The 26,094-nt window shown below is 47.0% G+C and overlaps 1 protein-coding gene across 3 annotated transcripts; it reads left to right on the top strand.

The window, feature by feature from the left end:
- The first annotated feature begins 363 nt into the window (after positions 1–363).
- Positions 364–26,011, top strand: FURIN (furin, paired basic amino acid cleaving enzyme). Of its 3 annotated transcripts, none has more exons than XM_060755461.2 (16): positions 364–545; positions 6,614–6,940; positions 8,755–8,853; positions 11,642–11,737; positions 17,705–17,833; positions 18,134–18,210; positions 19,203–19,291; positions 19,410–19,582; positions 20,014–20,226; positions 20,485–20,585; positions 20,703–20,806; positions 21,843–21,960; positions 22,082–22,261; positions 22,386–22,510; positions 23,320–23,436; positions 24,356–26,011. In XM_060755461.2, exons 2-16 carry the CDS (start codon positions 6,764–6,766, stop codon positions 24,934–24,936), a joined length of 2,379 nt encoding a protein of 792 aa, XP_060611444.2. In that variant the 5' UTR covers positions 364–545; positions 6,614–6,763; the 3' UTR covers positions 24,937–26,011. The 3 variants fall into 3 exon arrangements, with proteins under 3 accessions (XP_060611444.2, XP_060611446.2, XP_060611445.2); XM_060755463.2 differs by lacking the exon at positions 364–545 and adding an exon at positions 597–682; XM_060755462.2 differs by lacking the exon at positions 364–545 and adding an exon at positions 2,868–2,986.
- Positions 26,012–26,094: the final 83 nt, after the last annotated feature.

The raw sequence follows: 26,094 nt of genomic DNA on the forward strand, positions 1-26,094 counted from the left end.
CCTTGACCCTGAGACTTGATATGAGGCTAGAATAGGCCTGAACCAACTTGAGCCCTCCTTCCAGGTGCTTTGGACTTCAACTCCCATCGTTCCTAACAGCCTCAGGCCCTTTCCTTTTCCCCCTCAGCCGCTTAAGCGGCTGAGTGGGAAAAGGAAGGGGCCTGAGGCTGTTAGGAATGATGGGAGTTGAAGTCCAAAGCACCTAGAGGGAGGGCCCGAGTTGGCTCAGGCCTGGTCTACACTGTCTATACAGGAGCAGCTGTGGGAAGGGGCGGGACTTCCTTCAAGAGACCCTGCCTGGAATCAGGAGCCGGAAGCCCCGCCCCTCGTGACGTCATCCGGGGGCGCCTCCGTCCACTCCTGGCAGGGCATCCCGATGATGATGACGACGATGACGCTGATCCGCCGCCGCCGCCCATAAAGGGCCCGCGGGTCGGCGGAGCAGGCACCCGCCGCAGGGAGGAGGCTGAGGCAGGGAAGGCGGAGGCAGCGGGGAAGGGAGCAGCAGCAGGAGCAGTGGGGCGCCCAATCCCGGAAGGCGGAAGGTGAGGGTCGCCAGGAAGGCCTTCTTCTTCCTCCTCAGGCAGGCCTTTTCCTGGAAAACACCCGGAAGGAAGACAGGAAGGCTTCCTCTCCTCTCAAAGCAGGCCTGAGGCTGGGCCTGGATTCTACGGAGCACAAAGTTATTATTATTATTATTATTATTATTATTATTATTAGAAACACAACAAGATGAGTCCACAGCAGACACTCTGCTGCCTGTTGTATTGGATATTATTATTGTTATTATTATTATTATTATTGGGCCGCAGTCGGAACCTGGCTGAAAGAGAGAAGAGGAGGCTCCTTATTATTATTATTATTAATTAGTAATTACTATCATTATTATTGGGCCGCAGTCGGAGCCTGGCTGAGAAAGAGGAGGGGGATTATTATTATTATTAGTAGTAATTGCTATTATTATTATTGGGTTGTAATCAGAGCCTGGCTGAGAGAAAGGAGGGAGCTCGTTGTTGTTGTTGTTGTTATTATTAATTATGACTATTATTTCACTGTAGTCAGAGCCTGCCTGAGAAACAGAGGAGGGGGCTCCTTATTCATTATTATTATTATTATTATTATTGTACTGTAGTTGGAGCCTGGCTGAGAGAGAGAAGAGGAGGCTACTTATTATTAGTAGTATTAGTAATTGCTATTATTATTATTGGGCCGTAGTCAGAGCCTCACTGAGATAAAGGAGGAGGCTCCTTGTTGTTATTATTATTAACTATTACTATTATTTCACTTCAGTCAGAGCCTGGTTGAGAAACAGAGGAGGAAGCTCCTTATTCTTTATTATTATTATTATTGCACTGCAGTTAGATCCTGGTTGATAGAGAAGGGAGATCCTTTTTTTAAATAATAATAATTACTATTATTATTGCATCGCAGTCAGAGCCTAGCTAAGAGAGAGAGGAGGGGGCTCATTATTTATTTATTTATTACTATTATTATTACATTGCAGTCAGAGCCTAGCTGAGAGAGAGAGGAGGGGGCTCCTTATTATTATTTATTAATTACTATTATTATTGCATCACAGTCAGAGCCTAAGAGAGAGAGAGAGAAGTGGGCTCCTTATTATTATTATTATTATTATTATTTACTATTATTATTGCATCGCAGTCAGAGCCTAGCTGAGAGAGAGAGGAGGGGGCTCCTTATTATTATTATTATTATTATTTATTAATTACTATTCTTATTGCATCGCAGTCAGAGCCTAGCTGAGAGAGAGAGGAGTGGGCTCCTTATTATTATTATTATTATTTATTACTATTCTTATTGCATCACAGTCAGAGCCTAGCTGAGAGAGAGAAAAGGGGGATCCTTATTATTATTATTATTATTATTATTTATTACTATTATTATTGCATTGCAGTCAGAGCCTAGCTGAGAGAGAGAGAGGAGGGGGCTCATTATTGCTATTAATTATTATGGTGCTGCAGTCAGAGCCTGGCTGAGAGAGGAGGGGACTTGTTGTTGTTGTTATTGTTGTTGTTGTTACTATTATTATTAATTACTTTCATTATTGTGCTGAATTTGGAGTCTGTCTGAGAGAGAGGAGGGGCTTATTAATTATTATTACTGATTACTATTATTATTGCACCACAGTTGGAGCTTGACTGAGAGAGGAGGGGGCTATTTGTTATTATTATTTATTATTATTATTAATTATTATTATTATTATTATTATTATTATTATTGGGCTCCAGTTGGAACTTGGCTGTGAGAGAGGAGAGGGCTCATTTTTATTAATTATTATTAATTACTATAATTACTATTATTATTTCACCGCCGCCAAAACCTGGCTGAGAGAGAAAGGAGAGGGCTTATTATTATTATTATTGATTACTATTATTATTGTGCCACAGTTGGAGCCTGAGAGAGAGAGGAGTGGGCTTGTTATTGACATTAATTATTATTATTGCACTTGGGTTGAAGCCTGGCTGAGAGAGGTGGGAGGGGGGCTCCAGCCTCAATGAGCCCCCTCCCCGCCCCTTGTTCTGCCAGGAGAAAGGCAGGAGGCAGGAAGGGACTATGGGTGCTGCAGGGTCAGTGGAGGGGAGACCAAAGAGGAGGGGCTCCTGTCTCTTGACCTTTCCTGATTCCCCCCTTCCCAGGCTCTTTTTTTTTTTCACCACCAAGAAGGATGATGCAAAAGTGGATATGCAAATATTTGTTGACATCCCACAGGCAGACAGTCTGTGCCCTCTTTCCATGGAAGTTCCCAGAGTGCTTCAGGGCTGTGCAAATAAAGGGAGGCAAATGTCCCCTTGTGTGTCCTTGTGTGGCTGCCGTGAAAGGGGGGGGGGGAGGGGGGGCCAGTGGAGCTTTCACTCTCCCAGAGTAGGGCTACCTTTCTGCTGCCTTGAAGTCTAGGACTTAGAACAGTGGGTTCAAATGGCAAGAAAGAAGATTCCATCCGAATTTTAGGAAGAACTTCCTGACTGTAAGAAAAGATGTTCAACTGTGGAACTTTCTTGCCCCAGAGTCTGGTAGAAGCTCCTTCTTTGGAGGTTTTGGAACACAGGCTGGATGGCCATCTGTCAGGGGTGCTTTGATTGTGCTTTTCTTGCATGAAGGCAGAAGGGGGTTGGACTGGATGCCTTTGGGGGTCCCTTTTGAGACTGAGACTAGAGCGACATTGGTGAAGAAATTGAAGTGAATCTCACAAAGCATGGGCTAGAGCAGTGGTTCTCAACCTGCGGTCCCCAGATGTTTTTGGCCTTCAACTCCCAGAAATCCTAACAGCTGGAAAACTGGCCGGGATTTCTGGGAGTTGTAGGCCAAAACACCTGGGGACCCACAGGTTGAGAACCACTGCCGCTAAAGCATATTTGAAAGCCTACTCTACGGCAATGGAGGCAGCAGAGAAATCATTCTTTGCTGCCATCATTGCATCTGTAAGTAACTGTCCAGCTGAGCTGTTTCGAGTGGTTGGGGGCTATTACATACTGGTCATTAAGAAGAAATCCCTAACCATTCATCAGCCCACTGAGAAGAATTTGCAAGCCTCTTTGCAGATAAAGTCACTCAGATTTGTTCTGACTTGGATTCTGTTATTGATACAGTTCCAATGGATGTAAATCTGGCTCTTGCTTGTCCAGTGTTGCTGGATACCTTTCAATTTGTGCAGCCTGGGGATGTGGACAGCATCCTTGGAAAGGGGAGAGCTACCACATGTATTCTAGATCCTTGCCCTTCCTGGTTGATCAAACGGGACAGAGGGAGTTTGGCTGAGTGGGTAAAGGTGGTGGTTAATGCCTCCTTGGAACAAGACAAAGTTCCAACTTGCCTAAATGAGGCAGTTGTAAAACCCATATTTAAAAAAAATCCTGAACTCCTCTATAATGAACAACTATCAGCCAGTGTCCAACCTTCCCTCTCTGAGCAAGGTTTTGGAGCTTGTGGTGGCCTCCCAATTCCAGGGATTTCTGGATGAGATGGATCATCTAGATTAGTGGTTCTCAACCATCTTAATCCGCGACCCCTTAACACACAGTGTTGTAGTGACCCTCAATCATAAAATTATTTTCATTGTTACTTCATAACTGTAATGTTGATACTGTTATGAATAATCATGTAAATATCTGATATGCAAGATGGTATTCTCATTCACTGGACCAAATTTGGCACACATACCTGATATACTCAAATTTGAATGCTGGGGTGGGGGGTGGGGGTGGGGTGAGGATTATGTCATTTTGAAGTTGTAATTGTTGGGATTTATAGTTCATTGACAATCAAAGAGCACTCTGAACTCCACCAACGATGGAATTGAACCAATCCTGGCACACAGAACCCCCAAGACCAACAGAAGTACTGGAAGGGTTTGGTGGGTATTGACCTTGAGTTTTGGAATTGTAGTTCACCTACATCCAGAGAGCACTGTGGACTCAAACAATGACGGATCTGGATCAAACTTGGCACGGATACTCAATATGCCCAAATATGAACACTGGTGGTATTTGGAGAAAATATAGCTTGACATTTTGGAGTTATATTTGCTGGGATTTATAGATCACCTACAATCAAAGAGCATTCTGAATCCCACCAATGATAGAATTAGGCTAAACTTCCCACACAGAGCCCCCATGACCAACAGAAAATACTATGTTTTCTCATGGTCTTTGGTGACCCCTTTGACACCTCCTCGTGACCTCCCTAAGGGTCCCAATCCCCAGGTTGAGAAACACTGATCTAGATCCATTTCAATCTGGTTTCAGGCCTGGCTATGGAGCATAAACAGCTTTAGTTGTCTTCGCGGATGACCTATGCAGAGAGCTAGAGAGTGTGTCCCTGTTGGTTCTCCTAGATCTCTCAGTGGCTTTCGATACTATTGACCTCCTGGTAGCCTCCTGGGCCGTCTCTGGGATGAGACTGGGAGACCCAGTCTTACAATGGCTCTGTTCCTTCCTGGAGGGCCATACCCAGAAAGTGGTGTTGGGGAATGCTTGTTTGAACCCCAGGCCATTGTCCTGTGGGATTCCTCAGAGTTCCATTTTGTCCCCCATGCTGTTTAACATATACATGAAACCGCTGGGAGAACTTTTGGGGTTTTGGAGTGCGGTGCCACTTATATGCAGATGACACCCAATTCTATACTCCTTTCCACATGATGCCAAGGAAGCTGTCCTGACCCTAAACCAGTGTCTGTCATTAGTTAATGGACTGGATGAGGGTAAACAAATTGAAACTTAATCCAGACAAGTCAAAGGTACTCTTGGTTGACTGAGAAGGCAGACCAGGGAATAGGGATCCATCCTGTGCTGAATGGGGTCACGTTCCCCCTGAAGACACAGGTCTGCAGTTTGGGGACTCGGCATTAAACTTGGAAGCCCAGGTATCTGCAGTGGCCAGGAGGCGCTTTGCACAATTAAAACTTGCGTGCCAACTGTGCCTGTTCTTTGAAAGGCCTATCTGGCCACAGTGGTACATGCCTTAATTATTTATTTGTTTACGACATTTATATACCACCCTTCTCATCCCGAAGGGGACTCAGAGTGGCTTACAAGATATATATACATACAATATATTATATTATTAGCATAGTACAATATCAGTATTATATACATATAATAAGAGTGTTTGGAAACTCCAGCTGGTCCAAACAGCTGCAGCCAGGTTGCTCACTGGGACTGGCTACAGGGAGCAGACAACCCCCTTGTTGAAGCAGCTCTGCTGGCTTCCAGTCTGTTTCTGGGCACAATTCAAAATGCTGGTGATAACCTTTAATGCCCTAGATGGTTCAGGTCCATGCTATTTGGCTGACCGCATCCCCATGTATGAACCGCCTGGGCCCCAAGCTCCCTTTCAGGAGAGGCCCTTCTCTCGGTCCCACCTCCATCTCAAGCCCAGTTGGTGGGAACGAGAGACTGGACCTTCCTCCCTTCTCAATGGCTGCCCCAAGAAAGTCCCTTCTTTCCAGGGAAGCCAAAATTCCCCCCTCCCTGCTGTCCTTCCAGTGACAGGCTAAAACCTTTTTATTCAGGCAGGCTTTTTGAACATTATTAAGATCATTTCAGGGGCTCCTGTGGTTTCATATGGTTTTAATCAGAATTTCTTTCAGTACTAATAATGTTTAATACTATTTTAATATTTGTATATTTTTGTATTTGTATTGTAATGCTTTTTAATGTTAGCCTCTTTGAATCTCCTTATGGAGAGAAAGTGGGATATAAATAAACATAATAATAACATTAACAGTAAATAAGATTCTTTTATTATTGTTAAGAGGAGGCTGGATGGCTATCTGATGAGATGCCTGGCAAAAAAGAAGGGGGTTGGGCTGGATGGCCTTTGGGGTCTCTTCCCATTCTATGATTCTATGATTATTACTAAGTAGAGACTTGATTTTGTTTTTCCTGCCTGGTAGACTTTCAAGTAGCATTCTATTATGAGGATTATTATTATTATTATTATTATCATTTTTAAGCAGAGGCTGGATGGCCATATGTAAGGGGTGTTTTGATTTTGCTTTTCCTGCAGGACAGAAGGGGGTTGGACTATATGGCCCATGCGGTCTCTTCCAATTCTATGATTCTCTTTTCCTGATTGTGTCCTTTCTTGCCCTCAGGTGCTGCGTGGGATCAGGGCCATTCCTTGGAGACAGACTGCTCCCGCCTCCCTCCCCTGACCCCATGCTCCCCCCTTGGAAGCCCCGGGGCCTCCTCTAAGGAGCCCCCCTCCCTCCCTGCCATTTCCTCCCTCCCCCCTGCCGGTGCCCATGGATCTGTGGCCCCCCTGGCTGCTGTGGTGGTGCACCCTCATGGCCGCCCTGGGCAGAGGCACCCCCCAGGGTCCCCCTCGCGTCTATACCAACACCTGGGCCGTGAGGGTCCCGGCGGGGCCCCAGGAGGCCCAGCGTATTGCCAGGAAACATGGCTTCCTCCACGGGGGACAGGTGAGCAACACCCCATTTGTCCCTTTAAGTGGGGAGGAGACCCACTGCTGCCCTTGAGAAAAGCTCCCTGTTGACTTCTCACTATGTAACAAAGTTTGAAAATGTCCTGTTCCTGGTTTGAAAATGTTATTTCCGGTTTAATTGTGCAGCCCCTATTTTGCAAATAGCTGTTCTATTCCAAAAGCCTCATTTTTGTGGCCGCCACAAACTAGGGTGGCTTAGATGAGACATTCTTTGCAAAACTATAGCAAAAGGTGCGGCAAGTTGTCCCTCCCCACTAAAAGATTAATCAACCTTTCCCATGCTTTTATGATAGAACCAATGAGGAAATACCATTTATAATCCAGGAACATAAATCATAGTGTTACGTAGTGAAACTTCCATGTTGTTTTTGAGTGTTAACAAATTAAATGCCTCCAGGAGAGCACCCCGCTCTCACCCCAGCAGCTTACTTTTCCTTCATCATATTATTGAATTCTTTCACAACAGTAAAAAAACAAAACAAAAAATAATCCCCCAATCCACCTAGAAGTCATTATTATAATGACATTTTAGATAGTACTACAATCCTTCTAATTATTTGGAACTCATTGAACATAAGGTTTAATGTCTAATTTACTGGCAACAATATTGACCAGGAAATCTGTCTGGGTTGAGTGGGTGAGGGTAGTGCTGAGAGCAGCCCCCCCCCCCTATTTGCTCTGGAGGCTTAAAATGTGTGGGCCTTCCTATTGCCTTGTGGAATATGATAATGACCATATGGATTTGTCTAATTGCATCTCCCCATACAGACCATCCCGGGCACCATGGTCAATGGAGGAGGCCTTCCTCTCGGTCCCACCTCCATCACAAGCTTGGTTGGTGGGAACGAGAGAGCGGACCTTCTCTGAGATCGCTCCCCATCTTTGGAATTCCCTTCCTAAAGAAGTAAAAATAGCCCCTACCCTCCTCTCCTTCAAAACACTTCTGAAAGCACACTTATGCACTTTAGTGTACAAAGAGGAGGAGGACTAAAACACGTCACCCATTTGGAATGCTGGCCAACTCCACTTGCACTATATGGCTGCAATGATACATCTTAAAGGAACATCAGCACCAGCCATTTTTAATGTAACTGTATTTTAAACTGATTGAGGGTATTTCTTATAACGTTTATTTATGTTTTAGTTAATTATGTCTTACTCGCTCTTCTGTTATATTTTTTTATCTCAATCTTAATTCTTCATGGTAAACTCACTGTTATTATTGTGCTCCATTTGGTATTTTGTACTCACTTAGGCATTGAATGTTTGCCTTCTTATGTGTAAACCACCCTGAGTCTCCTCAGGGAGAGAGGGTGGTATAGAAATAAATTATTATTATTATTATTATTATTATTATTATTATTATTCATAGCCATGAACCCCAAGGGAATACCGCATTTCTGCCTTGGTCACAGGGGCATTGTGAGACTCAGCGCATCCCCCCCCCCCCCCGCTCACAATTGCCTTTGTGGAGGGTAAGGATCAGCTAATGCCTGTCCCATTGCAGCTTGTCTCATTTGGTTTCCTTTGCAGTTTTGTTTAAAGATTAGGGATTTGCATCAGAATCTCCTTAGCAGCATCTGGGCCAATGGGGAGGAGAACAGGCCCAGCTGGAGGCCTTTCGGAGAGAGAGCAGAGGAGGCCAGCTCAGGTTCACAGCCATGTGCCAGACCCACTTGGATCGGGGCCGCTGCTGCAGCTGGCCCTCAGGGAGAACAGCTGTATTTAGGTTTTGTGTGTGTGTTGCGGGGTGGTCGTTCATGTCTCATCCTCCTTCGTCCTGTGTCTTAGATCATTGGAGACTATTACCACTTCTCTCACCGGGCCGTGGCTAAGCGCTCCCTCTCCCCACACCGGTCTTGGCACAGTGCATTGGCCAGAGAGCCACAGGTGAGTGTGCACATGTATGTGTGGGAGTTGAGACTCTTGTGGGGTTGGTTAAGTGGACTGAGGGAAAGTGTCAGCCTCCCCTCCATAAGCCCCATGTATTTAGACCTGAGACTGAAGGACCACCCCTTCCAGCCCTGGTTGCCTGTCCAAACATATCTCCCGCTGTGAACTATCTCAGACGTTAAGATTGTTCTGGGAGGCCCTGTTCTCGGTCCCACCTTCTTCACAGGTGCAATTGGTGGGAACGAGAGACAGGGCTTTCTCAGTGGTGGCCCCTCAACTAAGGAACTCCCTCCCCAATGCAATTAGATCAGCGCCCTCAGAAAAAAAAAGATAAACATGGCCTTCAGAAAAAAAAGGATAAACATGGCAGTAAGCAGTACAAGGAATGAACAGGGATTATGTGCAAGGGACTGGTCATTGCACTTTATCCATTCCCTGGCCCCCCATGTCTTGCTTTGCACTAGCCTCTGCCCAGCCCTCTTAAATTGCCTACGGCTATTCCAAAACTCTGGTCCTATCAGTTCATTTCGCATGAAATAATAGTGTGGGATTGGTCTTTTTAATGTATATGTGTATGTTGAAAATTCTATGCCTATGTTTTGGTTACTCTATATGGTTTTTTCCCCCTTGTTTTTGTATTTTGCCTACATGGAAACCACCCTGAGTCCCCTAGGGGAGGTAGAGCAGTATATAAATAAAGTTTTTTTTTTTTAAAAAAAGTATTATTATTATTTGAAACACAACAAGATGAGTCCACAACAGACACTCTGCTGGCTGTTGAATTGGACCACATATCGGACACTTCCCAAGTGTCTAGGACTGTGTGATGTATCGGCGAATAATGCGTGCAGATCCCAGTAAGGTGGCCTTCTGCAGATTTCAGATGATAATTTTGTCAGTGCCAGTTGTTTTTAAGTGCAGGCCAAGGTCTTTAGGCACTGCACCCCCGTGTGCCGATCACCACTGGGACCACCTTGACTGGCTTGTGCTAGAGTCTTTGCAGTTTGATCTTTAAATCCTCATATCGTGTCAGCTTTTCCAGTTGTTTCTCTGCAATCCTGCTGTCACCTGGGATTGCAAAATTGACAATCCATACTTTGTTTTTTAACACGATTGTGAGGTCAGGAGTATTGTTATTATTATTGCTGTTGTTGTTATTATTATTATTATTATTATTATTATTATTATATTGGAATGCCCTTGGTCTATGATTTCCGGTTTATGTGATTTTAATGTTTATATTCATATGTTTTTAACCTCGCATTTTAATGTCTAAATGTTATTACGTTTTTATGATTTAATTGAAGGTCATATATTACTGTTGTTTCATGTTAGGTTTTTTGTATGCATGTTAGGCATTGAATTTTGTCATGAATATGTTGGAAACTGCTTTGAGTCTGCCCCTGGGGTGATAAAAGCACTATATAAGTGAGGTAAATAAATTAATTCCTTGCACCAGACAGCCAAGCTGATTGGAATTAGCTAACCAAGACATGTCTTCCTTCCTTCGCTGACCAGAGGGGCTGGTGGAGGGCTCCTTGGAGAAAGAGCTAGAGCTCTAAAACCTTCCAGAAATGTTCTGATCTTTGGCTGGCAACCCCACCTCCACCCCCTTTGGAAAGGCCTGGACTGACCACTCTTTGCAACAGAAGCATCAGTGTTCTCTTAATTGGCTTCAATTCAGCTGCCCTTTAATGCCATGATTGTGGCGTGTGTGTTTTGGCTCGGGGCTTCTTCCTTCACCGATGTGTGATGATCAGCTGCCCTTGGGGTGGAAAGTGGGACATGAACCAAAGACAACAAGCCAACGGGGCAGTAAAGGGAGGTTGGGGAGTGGGACTCCAGGGGCAGTGTGGGCTTCCTGGCTTGGCTCCAAAGTCCTGCACTGAGACCAGGGTCCCCAATACCAGGCATTATTATTTGTAAAGGTTTCCACTTGACATTAAGTCTAGTCGTGTCCGAGTCTGGGAGGTGGTGCTCATCTCCATTTCTAAGCCAAAGAGCTGGCATTGTCCATTAATGCCTCCAAGGTCATGTGGCCAGCACGACTGCATGGAATGCCGTTTACCTTCCCACCGGAGCGGTACCTAGTGATTTGCACGTTTTCGAACTGCGAGGTTGGCAGAAGCTGGGGCTAACAGTGGAGTTCACCCTAATCCCCTCATTCGAACCGCCGACCTTTTGGTCAGCAAGTTCAACAACTCAGTGGTTTTACCCGCTGCACCACCGGAGGCTCCATAGTAATAATAATAATAATAATAATAATAATAATAATAATAATATCCGGGGATATTAATCTGGGGAGAGCGCAGATGAGCTCCCTCTATCAGCTCCAGCTCCTCGTGCGAGGACATGAGAGAAGCCTCCTACAAGGATGATAAAACATGAAAAAAAACAACATCTGGGCGTCCCCTGGGCAACGTCCTTTGCAGACGGCCAATTCTCTCACACCAGAAGCGACTTGCAGTTTCCCAAGTCGCTCCTGACATGACAAAAAATATTATTATTATTATGTTTGTTTCAGTCTCCACAGGGATTTTTATTATTATTATTTGTTTGTTTCAGTCTCCACAAGAAAACTCAAAGCTTCCACGGGGCTTTCTTGCTGGACTTCTGGCCTCTGTGCCCATGCCCCAAAGGGGTAGTATGGCAACCAATCAGTGTGTTCCATGACTTTCGGTTTCCTTGTGGAGAGAAAACGTGGGGTATAAACAAACATAAACATAATAATAATAATAATAATAATAATAATAATAATAAATTGTTCCCCCCCTCCCTTCCTCAGGTACACTGGCTGGAACAGCAGGTGGCCAAGCGCCGGAGCAAACGGGATGCCTTCCTGGAGCCTACAGACCCAAAGTTCCCTCAGCAATGGTACCTGGTAAGTGCCCAATACACAAGGAAGGAGGGAGGGAAGGCTCCACCCCAGACTGAGCTGTCCTATTGCATATACATGTGGTTTGCTAATTGCACAGAGGCAGAGAAGAAGACATTCCAGTGGGTGACCACTACTGCCTAGCGAATTATGGGTTGGCCTCTCCCCTCTCTGGAAGAGCTTTATAATTACCACTGCCTTCAGAAAGCTCAGAATATTCTTAAAGGTCCATCTTACCCTGGACATTCTTCCTTTTTTTAATTATTACTATCTGGCAGATGGGATAAGATAATAAAAACAAATTGACTGAGAGAGCCTTTGCCTCTCTCTCCAGAAGGACAGGAGCAGAATTCAAAACAATCTTAACAGGTTAGAGAGATGATTGGCCAAAACTAACAAAATGAAGTTCAACAGGGACAAATGCAGGATACTCCACTTAGGCAGAAAAAAATGAAATCCAAAGATACAGAATGGGGGACAATGCCTGGCTTGACAGCAGGATGTGTGAAAAAGATCTTGAAGTCCTCGTGGACAGGAAGGTGAACATGAGCCAACAATGTGATGCAGCAGCTAAAAAAAGCCAGTGGGATTTTGTCCTGCTTAAATAGGAGACTAGTGTCTAGGTCCAGGGAAGCCATGCCAACTGTTTTGAGTTTAAATCATTGTTTTATATATTAGTGGTTTTATCTTTTATTGTATTGTGTGCTTATTTTATGTATTGTTCTAGGCACATTGTGCCGTATCTAAGCCGACCTGAGTCCCTTCAGGGAGATGGAGGTTGGGTACAAAACTAAAGTTGTTATTGTTATTATTATTATTGACACAAAAACACAGTATGTCACAGCAAACGAGATCTATATGCTGGATTTCGTATCACAAAATCACAAGTCGAACACTTCCCAAGCGTCTAGGATCGTGTGATGTATTTTCGAATGATGTGCGCAGATCCAAGTCATGATTTTGTCAATGTTTATTGTTTCCAAATGCCGGCTGAGGCTTTTTGGCACAGCACCAGTGTGCCGATGACCACTGGGACCACCTGTACTGGTTTATGCCAGAGCCTTTGAAGTTCAATTTTGAGGTGTTCATGACGACTGAGTTTTTCCTGTTGTTTTTCATCAATTCGGCTGCCAACTGGTATGGCAATATCAATAATCCAAACTTTTTTCTTTTCCACAATTGTGATATCCGGTGTATTGTGTTCCAAAACTTTGTCAGTCTGGAATCAAAAGTCTCACAGTATTATTATTATTATTATTATTATTATTATCCCTCTATTCTGACTTAATTAGACCACTTTACCTGGAATCACACTGTGTCCATTCTGGGCACCGCAACTGAAGGGAGATGTTGACTCTAAGCTGGAATATGTCCAGAGGAGGGTGACTAAAGTGATCAAGGGTCTGAAGAACAAACCCTATGAGGAGCGGCTTAAATTGCTGGGCATGTTTAGCCTTAGAAGACAAGGCTGAGAGGAAACATGATAAAGGCCATGTATCAAGATGTGAGGGGAAATCATAGGGAGGAGGGAGCAGGCTTCCTTTCTGCTGCCCTGGAGACTAGGATGCAGAACTATGGCTTCAAAATACAGGAAAGGAGATTCCACCTGAACATGAGGAAGAACTTCCTGACTGTGAGAGAGAACTCTCTGCCCCGGAGTGTGGTGGAGGCTCCTTCTTTGGAAGTTTTTAAACATAGACTGGATGGCCATCTGTCGGGGGTGCTTTGAATGTGATTTTCCTTTTTCTTGGCAGGGGGTTGGACTGGATGGCCCACGAGGTCTCTTCCAACTCTATGATTCTATGATCTCAGATCTGTGACTATATTGAATGATATGGCTTTCCACTGATGTGGTATGAGTGATTAGACTGTAGAAGGGTGGTGTTTTGCTTTACATATATAATATCTTTTGGGGATGGGATTCAATTTCATTGTACAATGTACAATGATAATAAAGTTGTTATATTCTTCTATCCTGCTGCCCTTTCCTGACGTGAGAGTGGCCTTCTACTGTATGGAGAGCGGGGGGGGGGGGGATTGCGGGGCCCGGCTGGTGCCCTGATGTGACTGCGGCCGGCTGATCTCTTTTGGCAACTTTAATCACTCCTGCCGTACGGATTAAGCTGAGCTGGTGAGCGAAGCCAAGCCCCCCCTTCCCTCCCCCCGCCCTCGACAATGTTGCTTTGCTGCTGCCGTGTCCAGAACCATAGAAGAAGGACCGGCTGCCTCTGGACCGGACCAGAGCTGCCTGCTGTGCAGGTCAATGGGAGAAAGAATTAAGTTGTGGGGGAAGTTCAACCTATGCTCTCCCTGGACCTTTGTGGCTAACTTTTTTGTTGTGTTTTAGTGGTTTTGTATTTTTTATATATATAATATGCTAAAAATTTTAATCAGGGGTCCTCAAACTAAGGCCCGGGGGCCGGATATGGCCCTCCAAGATCATTTACTCACCCCTCGCTCAGGGTCAGCCTAAGTCTGAAACGACTTGAAAGCACACAACAACAACAATCCTATCTCATCAGCCAAAACAGGCCCGCACTTCCCATTGAAATACTAATAAGTTTATTTGTTAAAATTGTTCTTCATTTTAATTATTATACTTTTTTTAAGTGGGGTTTTTTGCACTACAAGTTAGATATGTGCAGTGTGCATAGGAATTCATTTCTATTTTTTTCAAATTATAATCCAGCCCTCCAACAGTTTGAGGAACTGTGACCTAACCCTCTGTTTAAAAAGTTTGAGGACCCCTGGTTTTAATCGTTGTCTGTTGGGGCATTGAATTGTTGCCAACTGTAAACTACCTGGAGTTGCCTTCAGGCTGAGAAAGACGGTATACAAATATCATAAATAAATATAAAATTAAAATTATTGACAATGATCACCTTGGTTCCCTAGAGTCTCACAAGAGAATGGCAGGGAAGAAACTGGATGAATGAGGAAATAAATAAGTATATTAGTTGTGGTGAGTTTCCCAGGCTGTATGACCATGTTCGAGAAGCATTCTCTCCTGATGTTTCACCGACATCTATGGCAAGCATCCTCAGGGTTGGTTTTTGTGTGTGTGTGTGTGTGTGTGTGTGTCAGGAGCGACTTGAGAAACTGCAAGTCACTTCTGGTGTGAGAGAATTGGCCGTCTGCAGGGACGTTGCCCAGGGGATGCCATGATGTTTTTTTTTTAATGTTTTATCATCTTTGTGGGAGGTTTTTCTCATGTCCTTGCATGGGAAGCTGGAGCTGACAGAGGGAGCTCATCCACACTCTCCCTGGATTTGAACCTGCGACCTGTCGGTCTTCAGTCCTGCTGGCACAAGGGTTTAACCCATTGTGCCACCGGGGATTGTGAGGTCTGTTGGAAACTAGACAAGTGAGATTTATATATCTGTGGAATAATGTCCAGCATGGGCGAAAAAACTCTTACCTTCATGGAAATGCAGGAAAAGAGATTCTACCTCAACATTAGGAAAAAACTTCTTGACAAAGCAATAGAAGCTTTGGAGTTTGGTGGAGTCTCCTTCTCTGGAGGTTCTTTCTCTGTAGAAAGACTCACCTTTTCCCAAGGCTGTTAATGTTGGGAAATTGCTGTCATCAACATAATCCATTCAAAAGGGGGGAAAGAAACAAAATACTTTTTGTGCCACTTCTAAAGTGTCGCAAGCCACCCCTGCAGCAGGCATATTGGCAAACCTTCAGATTAACAATGGCAAGTTCTTCAAGATCATGAAGAAAGGAAGCAGAGGGAATTGAGTAATTCTTGGAGTGTATGTTGAGGAAACCGGGCAAAGGGTTTGGAGAGAGTGGAAACTGCCAGGCACTCCTGGTCTGTGACCATAATAATAAAATGCATTCATTCGGTCATCTGCCTGCTTTTGTGTCAGATGATGGTGCCCTGGCATGTTGTGGCATTTGGGAGATGCACACACATTGCTGTGGGTTTGGTTTGGGCTGGTTATGCCATTGCTGGGGTGAGCCCTTTGTGCGCTAACTTGATTATAGTTGGGTGCCTTCTAGTCAATCCCAGCTTGCAGCCACCCTGTCGAGTTTTCTTGGCAGTATTTGCCAAAAAGGAATCTTGCCAAAACAAAAACAACTCTATGATTGGGACCCCATAGGTGGAATGGTTTGTCTGGCCCCACCTTGTCCTGGTGATCCCTTTTTCCTTATTTATACATCATTTATGCACATAGATGACCTCATAGCCCATAATTGCTGCACCCCGAGTCTGGGCTTAAGCTCCTCATTGTCTCATTTCTCCTAAACATTCCTATAGAATTAACACACTGTTTTTTTAAAAAAAGGCTTAAGTACACCTTTCAGATCAGATGATAAAACTGATGGCTTATGACTTTTTGCTGACAACTGGAAAATTACCTTTTTTTTTTTTTACGGCAACAACACCTTACGTTTATTACTCTTTGTATGAGTAATTTTTTAATCTCAAACTGGCTTTTTATCATGTCAGGAGCAACTTGCAAAACTGCAAGTCGTTTCTGGTGTGAGAGAATTAGCTGTCTGCAAGGACGTTGCTCAGCGGGTGCCTAAATGTTTTACGATCCTGTGGGAGACTTTCCCCATGTCCCTGCATGGGAAGCTGGAGCTGACAGGCGGGAGCTCAACCCGCTCCCCAGATTTGAACCGCCAACCTATCGGTCAGCATTCTTGTCAGTACAAGGGTTCAACCCATTGCACAACCGGGGTCTCCTTTCAAACTGGCTGACTTTATTATTATTATTGTCTTTATTTATGCCCTGCCATTCTCCCTATGGGGACTCAAGGCAGCAAACAATCCCACACTAGACAAGTGCAATACAAAGCCATGAGGAGAGACAGGTAAGAAATAATAATAATAATAATAATAATAATAATAATAATAATAAGTCCCCCCAGGGGTGAGAAAGGCAGTATATAAATACTGTAAATAAATAAATATCATTATTATTATAAGTTACAAAACAATTAAAAAGTAACAGTGTCGTAAAAACAGAATTAAAATGCAATAAATACATTTAAAATGGCCTTTAAAACTCATGCAAACCTTTTTCCCCACTTGTTTACTGAAATAATAATACCTTATTTATACCCTGCCCTCTCTTCCTGAAGGGACTCAGGGCGGTTTCCAAAGTATAACAAAAATGGCCAACATTCAATGTCAAGACCAAATAAGCAACAATCAAGACAAAACATAAAATAAAATAAAATAAATAATACTTATAAATATCCACACCTCACCAAGGATAAATTAAGTAAACATAAGTAAAGGTAAAGGCCCCCCTTGACGTTAAGTCTAGTCGTGTCCAACTCTGGAGGCTGGTGCTTATCTCCATTTCTAAGCCAAAGAGCCAGCTTTATCCGTAGACGCCTCCAGGGTCATGTGGCTGACATGGCTGCATGGAATGCCATTACCTTCCTGCAGAAGCAGTACCTATTGATCTACTCACATTTGCATGTTTTGGAACTGCTTGGTTGACAGAAGCTGGGCCTAATAGTAGGAGCTCACCCCACCCCTCGGATTCGAACTGCCAACCTTTCAGTCAGCATAATATAAAGTAAACATAATACAACACAAAAAGTCCGACCAATTAAAACACAATACATTAATACATTTAGACCCTAATAATATAATATATCACAACACTTGGCTTCCAACAAATATTTGACCTTAATGACTCAAACATCTTTGGCCCAAACTTAAGGTTTTTTGTTTTGCTTTCTTTGGGTGCTAGTTTGGTTTTTAATACCAGGATTTCTTGCAGGACAACTGATGTACTTGTGTTTCCTTCCTTTATCAGAATTACTACTCAGTACTTATTGCCATTTTCAAAGTGTTTATCTCCTCCTTCCTAAGACCTACCTTGAAGATGGGGAGTTTCTCATTTTCTCAGATCCCCCCTTCCCCATCTCTCCCAGCAATCCCAGTTCAGCTGGAATTCTCTCTCAGTAAGTGCCTGCTTGCTCTCCCTCCTCTCTCACCTCCAGTCCAACCCCAACCAGAGGGACCTGAATGTGCAGGAGGCCTGGCAGCAGGGCTACACCGGGCGTGGCGTTGTGGTCTCCATCTTGGACGATGGCATTGAGAAGAACCACCCAGACCTCGAAGCCAATTATGTGAGTTGGAGACCAGGCACCGGAGGGTCCCTCTTCCTGGCAAGCTCAGCTCCAGCATGCACATTCTTCCGCCAGGGGTGGCCTCTCTTGGTGGGGGTGCGGTGGGGCCCTGAGTCTTTGTAGGACGTCCCCCTCCCAGCCCCATAATCCTCCTTGCTCCACACTCAGGAGCAGGAGGAGGCTGTAGCTCTTCATTCTCTGGGAGTGGGGGCTCCAGGGGTCTGCCAAAACCCTAGGGCAGGGCTGGATTTCTGGGTTTGCCAAGGAAAGAGGGGGCAATGGACTCTGCTGTTCTTGCAGGATCCAGCCGCCAGTTATGATGTGAATGACCAGGACTCCGACCCGCAGCCTCGCTACACCCAGATGAATGACAACAGGTGGGGACTGTTGGGCGAGTGGGGTTATTAACAAAAGACCCTCCTCATAAATGCACAACAGAGTAACTTATTAGCAGCAGCATGACCCAGCACCAGTAGCCCAAAGTAATAAAAAGAACAAAAACACACAGACCAATGTTATCTCTTCCAGAGGAGGCTTTTCTTTGTAGAAAAATAATGTGGTTGCACCATTTACAAGAACAATATTTCCATAACACAAATAAAGTTCTTTATACTTCCTTCTTTGCTTCCATGCTGGGCTTCTTTCTCATGCAGATAAACAACTTCGCTCTAACAGAGCCTCCTCTCACACTGAAGTTACACAGGAGCTTCACACAGTAGCTTTTATGCACAGCAGCCTTCACACAGGAGCTTCCTCTCGCTGAAGTTTCTCACACCAGACCTTCACACACTGAGGTCTATCTCACAATGAGGCCTTCTCACACTGAGGGCCCCCTCAGACTGAGGCCTCTCATATACTGAGGTGAATTAACACTGGGGCCTTCTCATACTGAGGCCTACTAACACGCTGAGGCCCTTCTCTCACAGAAATCTCTCACAGACTGAAAGAACTAAGTTACAGGCACACCTCTTACATTTGAACTACAGCTTTTGCTGAGTCATTGCATCCATTTAATGCTTTCAGTACTTGACTCACATTTTTGTAATTAAAAAAATACCTAGTTCATTTTTAATATTTCTGACAGGGACTTGCAGTGGGGCAGAGAGGGCTGTGGGGAAAGCAGAGCATTGTGTCACACCTCGGCACCTGAATGGGATGTGTATTTGTGCATGCATCTATATCTGGGGGAGTATTACCAGCTGCTGGCAGGATGCTGGGACCCCAAATGCTCCCTTGGCCCCACATATTGATGTGCCTTGGTCAGCAGCCCTTCCCTGGCAGGAACACCATCTTGAAGGGGCAGGGATGCATTTGGGGTGGGCCACCAGGAAGGCCCCCACTGCAAACCTATCCGTTCCCTCTGTTTCAGGCACGGCACTCGGTGTGCAGGGGAAGTCGCCGCAGTGGCAAACAATGGCATCTGTGGTGTAGGTGTAGCTTACAATGCCAAGATTGGAGGTAAGTGGCTCACTGGAGGTGGAAGTGGCAGCTCTCCAAGCTCAATGGGGTGGGAGGAGGAGAGGCCAGTCCCTCTTGACCTTTGGCAGGCCGTAATGAGCACAGTCTCTCACCCTAGGTGTTCGCATGCTGGATGGAGAAGTAACGGACGCCGTGGAAGCCCGATCCTTGGGTCTCAACCCCAACCACATCCACATCTACAGTGCTAGCTGGGGCCCCGAGGATGACGGGAAGACGGTGGATGGCCCAGCCCGGCTGGCTGAAGAGGCTTTCTACCGAGGAGTCAGCCAGGCAAGTCAGAGAGTGGGATCACAGGCAGAAAGGAAGGGCAGTGTGTGCATATTACTATTATTATTATTATTATTATTATTATTATTATTATTATTATTACCACTTCTTGCAGTTTCTCAAGTCACTCCTGACACGAAAAATGGTAATTATAATAATAATAATAATAATAATTATTATTATTATTATTATTTTGAATATTTATATACCGCCCCTCTCAGCCTTCCAGCGACTCGAAGCGGTTTACAAGGCAAAAATTCAATGCCATCAAAAACATAGATACAATATACAGTATATACAATATACAGTATATACAATATACAGTATATACAATATACAGTATATACAATATACAGACACCACTGGCCTTCGATTGCAAAGCCTGATGGTCACTCTCCATGGCCTGTCTGACTCGACCCTCTGTGCTCTTGCAGGGCCGCAACGGTCTGGGCTCCATCTTTGTTTGGGCCTCAGGGAACGGCGGCCGGGAGCACGACAGCTGCAACTGCGACGGCTACACCAACAGCATCTACACACTCTCTATTAGCAGCACCACCCAGTACGGCAATGTGCCCTGGTACAGCGAGGCCTGCTCCTCCACCCTAGCCACCACCTACAGCAGCGGCAGCCAGAACGAGAAGCAGATTGTGAGTGTCTCTGCCCTGGATCTGGAACGGTGGGGTGTCCGTCCATCCAGCTGTTAGTGCTGCCAAAGTGAAAAATGTCAAGGATTGTTCCAAGAAGGTTCCAGTTGGAACGGAGCTGGAGTGAACCCCTTTTTCAAAGATTAAGTCATCTGGGGGACAGTGTGAGTGGGAGAGACCACTCAGTAGCACTGCAGCCATTCACTCCGGCTTTTCTTTCTTTCTTTCTTTCTTTCTCTCCCTCCCTCCCCCCACCTCCAGGTGACGACTGACCTGCGCCAGAAATGCACCGAATCGCACACTGGCACCTCCGCTTCTGCCCCACTTGCTGCGGGCATCATTGCCCTCGCTCTGGAGGCCAAGTAAGGGCAGGAGACAGTGGGGAGGGGGTGGGGTGAGGCCTGTGGGCCTGAGTGGGCATTTGGGTGGCTGGAAGAGACGGCTGACCCCACAGTGACCCGGCTGCTCCTTCTCTGCAGCAAGAACCTCACCTGGCGCGACATGCAGCACCTAGTGGTGCAGACCTCCAAGCCGGCTCACCTGAACACCAACGACTGGGCCACCAACGGCGTGGGGCGGAAAGGTAATGGGGACAGGCCACTGCTTCTGCTGCAAGAGGGAAGAGGAGACATATGTCCCTGTGCAAAAGAAGGGTGGGGGTGGGGGATGTTTGACTGTGCCGTTGTGGGAGCTCCTTTTCCTCTTTTTTTCAAATCTAAAAAAGCCTATTAAAAGACAGATTTTCTAAAAGTTTCCATGACTGTCAATGTGGAATCATAGCACTACAATTGCATAGTGAATGAATTGACCCGAGCTGGACCTTGGACTCTGGATTTTGGATTCTGATTTTAACAGGCGTGTTTTCAATTAATTGTTTAATTACTGTTTTTAATATATTAATTGATTGCTGATTGTTGATTGTTTTTATTATGTCGGCATCATATGATGCTTTTGTGAGTCCCCCCTCGGGGGTGAGAAGGGCGGGGTAAAAATATAGGAAATAAATAAATAAATAATAGTGTGACTGACCTTTTAGTGGCAGCTCCCAAGGTTTTCAGACCAAGTGATTTTCTCCACGGGGGGGGGGGGGGGGGGGGGCAGGCTTAGCAAGTAGGCTGAACCGCTGTGCTGCAGAAAAATCCTGTTGATCAAAAGGTCAGCAGTTTGAGCCCAGGTTAAGGTGAGCACCTGCTGTTAGCCCCAGCTCACCTGCTCACCTAGCACATTGAAAGCAGAAGTGCGAGTAGATAAATGGGTACCGCTTTTAGCAGGGAGGTAATAAAAGTGACTTTAAGGACATGGATTGGCGGAAAGCTCCTTGACATGGAAGATGGAGCAACAGTACCTCTTGTGGCTGAAGTCGAGCACAGGCTACAAGATGCCAGAAATAAGATGGAAACAACTGCCTTTAACTCTGTTTGTGTTGACTGTTCTTGTTAATTGTACAACTGGCATTGAATGTTTTCCGAATGTATGTTCTCTAAGCCACTCTGAGTCCTTTTCGGGGTGAGAAGGGCGGGGTATAACTACTGTAAATAAATAAATCAATGTTTCAAAGGTAAGCACAAAAAACCCCCCGAAACCTCCCATTCCTGTCTTCTTTGCCTCCCTCCTTGCAGTCAGCCACTCCTACGGCTATGGGCTCCTGGACGCCGGCGCCATGGTGGCCCTGGCCAAGAACTGGACCTCCGTTGGGCCTCAGCGGAAGTGCATAATTGACATCCTGACGGAGCCCAGGTGGGTCCTCAGTGAGGAAACGGGCCTCTTCTGAAGGAGTGGGACGAGGCCTTTTATGTTTGGTGTCCTCCCCCTTGAGTGGCTCCTTTGCCCTCTCCTGAGCCCCCAATCTGCCCCACAGGGATATCGGGAAGCGGCTGGAGGTGCGCCAGAAGGTGGATGCCTGCCAAGGGAAGGCCAGCGCCGTTGGGCAGCTGGAGCATGTCCAGGCCCGCCTGACCCTCTCCTACAACCGCCGGGGGGACCTGGCTATCCACCTGGTGAGCCCCATGGGCACCCGGTCCACCCTGCTGGCTGCCAGGTGAGGAGGCTGCTCTTCCATGCTCCCACAATCCTTGGATTCCCCCCACTACCATCAGGGGTCTTCCCCTGCACCCCCCACCCATTGTACCTTGACCCATCCACTCTCACTCCCTTCTTTCCAGGCCCCACGACTATTCTGCTGACGGCTTCAACGACTGGGCCTTTATGAGCACCCACTCCTGGGATGAGGATCCTGCAGGGGAGTGGGTTCTGGAAATAGAGAACACCAGCGAAGCCAATAATTATGGTAAGGTTGTGCAACCCCCCATATTTACTGCAGAAATTACAATAAATGTATAGCAGAAATTAGGCCCCTTGGTGGGTACAGCGGGTTAAACTGCTGAGCTGCTGAACTTGCTGATCGAAAGGTTGGTGGGTCTAATCCAGTGAGCGGGATGTGCTCCTGCAGTTAGCCCCAGCTCCTGCCAACCTAGCAGTTCAAAAACATGCAAATGTGAGTAGATCAATAGGTGCTGCTTCAGCGGGAAGGTAACGGCGTTCCATTCAGTCATGCCGGCCATATGACATTGGAGGTGTCTATAGACAATGCCAGCTCTTCGGTTTAGAAATGGAAGTGAGCACCACCCGCCAGTGTGGGACACGGCTAGACTTACTGTCAGGGGAAACCTTTACCTTTTATAGCAGAAATTACATTGTTGATCAAGATGAAGATGAAGTATTCTTGCTCCCTCCCCCAAATCTACACACAAACATAAACACATACACTTCTGAACAGTCCCTACAATAATTGTCCCCCATGAATACTATTCTCTCTGCCCACCCATCCCATTGCAGTGACCTCACATCCATATTTTATTTATTTATTTATTTAGTTGTTTGTTTGTTTGTTTAGAACATTTATACCTTGTCCTTCTCAATCTCCAAAGAGGGACTCAGGACGGGCATAATAACATAATATATAATATAATAACAAAAAATACAAAACAGCACAATCTTTTAAGCACATCCAGGAAAGGACCTGCGGATGGGGTGGATGGGGGCTCATGATCATCTGCGATGGCTCCCGGCAGCTTAATTTCCCTCCTTGTCTTGCAGGAACCCTCACCAAGTTCACGCTGGTCCTGTACGGGATAGCTACGGAGCCCCCGGGCCTCTCCAACCAGTTTGAGAGCAGCGGCTGCAAAACCCTTGCGACCGGTCAGGCCTGTGTGGGTGAGTTTGGGAGGAGAGACAGAGGAGGAAGGAAGAGCACTATTAGCCTTGGAGGGGTGGGCCTCAAACAGGCAGGCCTCCGGGTTGAGACATCCTCATCTCTGCATTTAGCAGAGGTGTCCAGACAGGCCTTCTTGGGAAGGAAACTCTTTGCCTTCCACCTGTTGATATCTGGAGGAGGAGGAGGAGGAGGAGGAGGAGGAGGAGGGTGGAAGGGTGGAAGGGTGGGGAGGGAAGCTCCTTGTTAGTGAAGGAGCTTGTTAGTGCATGGGGCGGGGGTCATCCTTTCCAGCCCCTCCTCCAAGCTGCTCTTTTGCCATAGATGGGAGGGCTTTTTCCTGCACTGCTGGTACAGCATTCCTGCTCAGCTATGGGAGCAGTGGGTTAAACCGCTGAGCTGCTGAACTTGCTAACCGAAAGGTTGGTGGGTTGTTTTAGGTTTTTTCGGGCTATATGGCCATGGTCTAGAGGCATTCTCTCCTGACGTTTCGCCTGCATCTATGGCAAGCATCCTCAGAGGTAGTGAGGTTGGTGGTTCGAATCCAGGGAGTGGGGTGAGCTCCCACTGTTAGGTCCAGCTTCTGCTAACCTAGCAGTTCGAAAACATGCAAATGTGAGTAGATCAATAGGCACAGCTTCTGCAGGAAGGAAATGGCGCTACATGCAGTCATGCCGGCCACATGACCTTGGAGGTGTCTATGGACAATGCTGGCTCTTTGGCTTAGAAATAGAGATGAGCACCACCCCCCAGTCGGACACAACTGTAATTAATATCTGGGCAGTGCATCAGCCCCCAGAGGAGAAGTGCAGAAGTCCCCCTTGTGTTCAAGATCTTCTCCCTCTCCTTCTAGGGGTTGGGCCTTTCCCCTGACCCTCATCCTAACCCTCATCCTCACCCTCATCTTCTTCTTTGTTGCAGTGTGCGAAGAGGGCTTCTTCCTCCACCAGAAGAGCTGCCTGAAGGCTTGCCCACCCGGCTTTGCTCCGGGCCCACCACCTCCAACGGCCCCCCTGGAGAACAGCCTGGGGCCTCACCTGCGACCGCTGCTCTGCCTGCCCTGCCACCCCTCCTGCGCCACCTGCCTGGGGCCCGGGGCCACCCAGTGCCTCTCCTGCCCAGTGCACGCCCATTACAACAGCCAGGAGCAGAGCTGCTCTCACCAGACCCAGAGCAGCCGAGCCTCTCCTGCATTGGGAGCCAATGGCGGAGGCGGGGCGCCGGCATCCCTGGCTGGAGGGAACTCCAACCTCCCGGTCCTGGTGGCCAGCCTGAGCTGCTTCTTCATCGTCCTGGTCTTCGTCACGGTCTTCCTGGTGCTGCAGCTGCGCTCCGGCCTGCGCCTGCGCGGGGTCAAGGTCTACTCTCTGGAGAGCGGCGGCATCATTGCCTACAAGGGCCTGCCTTCGGACGCCTGGCTGGAGGAGGAGGAGGAGGAGGAGAACGACGACCACCGGGGCGGCGAGCGGACTGCCTTCATCAGAGACCAAAGTGCCCTTTGATGAGCCCGCACCCCCTGGAGCGTCAGGGGCAGGAAGAGGAAGGCGGGGACGGAGCTGTGCGGACGGAGCCTCTGCCCCCGCGGCCCTTGGCTCCCCTTCACTCTTCCACGAGAGAGCTGGACTCGGGTCCAGTTAGCGGAGGGGTGGCACTCTCGCCTCCTGGCTCTGGTTTGAACTCGCCAAAGTGATTTTTCTACACAGAACCAGTTTGCCCCACTGCTGGTGGTAGCGATGGGGCGGAGGCGGGACCGAGGAAGACCCTCCTCCTTCTGTGGCCCCTGCCCCACTATTGGCATTGGCCAAGCCCCCTCCTTCCCTCTGCGCCAGCCTTGTACCAGGCAGCCTGAGGGGCCCCCTCTTTCGGAGGCCCCTTCCCAGCCTTCTCCTTGCCTCGCCAGACTTGCCCTGTGCAATAGAGTGGGGCTCCTCTTCAAGGGGCTTCGGGAGGGAGGAAGGGTGGGGGCCACGGAGCCTTTCCACTGCCTCCTGTTGTGCCGCCGCTGCCGCCGCCGCCACTACTGCTGCTGCTAGGGGCCTTCCTTCTTCCCTCCCTCCCTCCCTCCCTCCCTCTGTCGTTGCTGCCTCTCCTCCAAGGGCGACGACAACAACAACATGGCCGCTCGCTTGCCCCCGAGCTGCCCCTTCCCCAGTGCCCCCTGGATCCACCCAAAGTCACTGGAGCTTCCACCTGTCCTCATGTGCCTTGTTGCCCCCTCCTCTCGGATGACAATCGGATGTGGTCCTGGCGCCTGACCGCTTGACCGCCCGCCCGCCTTCCTTCCCCATCCCGCCGGTGCCCCTCCCTCCCTCCTCTCCTCCCTCCCTCCCTTCTGTGGGGCAGGAGGGGGGGGCACCTGAGGGAGGGGAGTTGGGAGGGAGGGCGGGAAGGGGGTCGGGGCAGAACGGGCTGCGGCCCAGGACTCCTTTTTCTATAATAACTCTTTTGGTGCACAAATTATTTCTTGTAATTTAAAACAAGGAGCCAATTCCTGTGGCCAGTGTTTTTTTAATTTAATGGATGTGGATATAACGCTAGAGAGATTAAAAGTTTATTAAATGTTGGAACTATGCAAAACATGCTTCCTCTGGCTGTGTTTTCTGGGTTTGTGGGGGGGGGAATGCACATGTGGGATACATGGTACATGGGCAGGCAGGCAG

The sequence above is a fragment of the Anolis sagrei genome, chromosome 9 (genome assembly GCF_037176765.1).
Source record: "Anolis sagrei isolate rAnoSag1 chromosome 9, rAnoSag1.mat, whole genome shotgun sequence".
NCBI classification, from domain to species: domain Eukaryota; kingdom Metazoa; phylum Chordata; class Lepidosauria; order Squamata; family Dactyloidae; genus Anolis; species Anolis sagrei.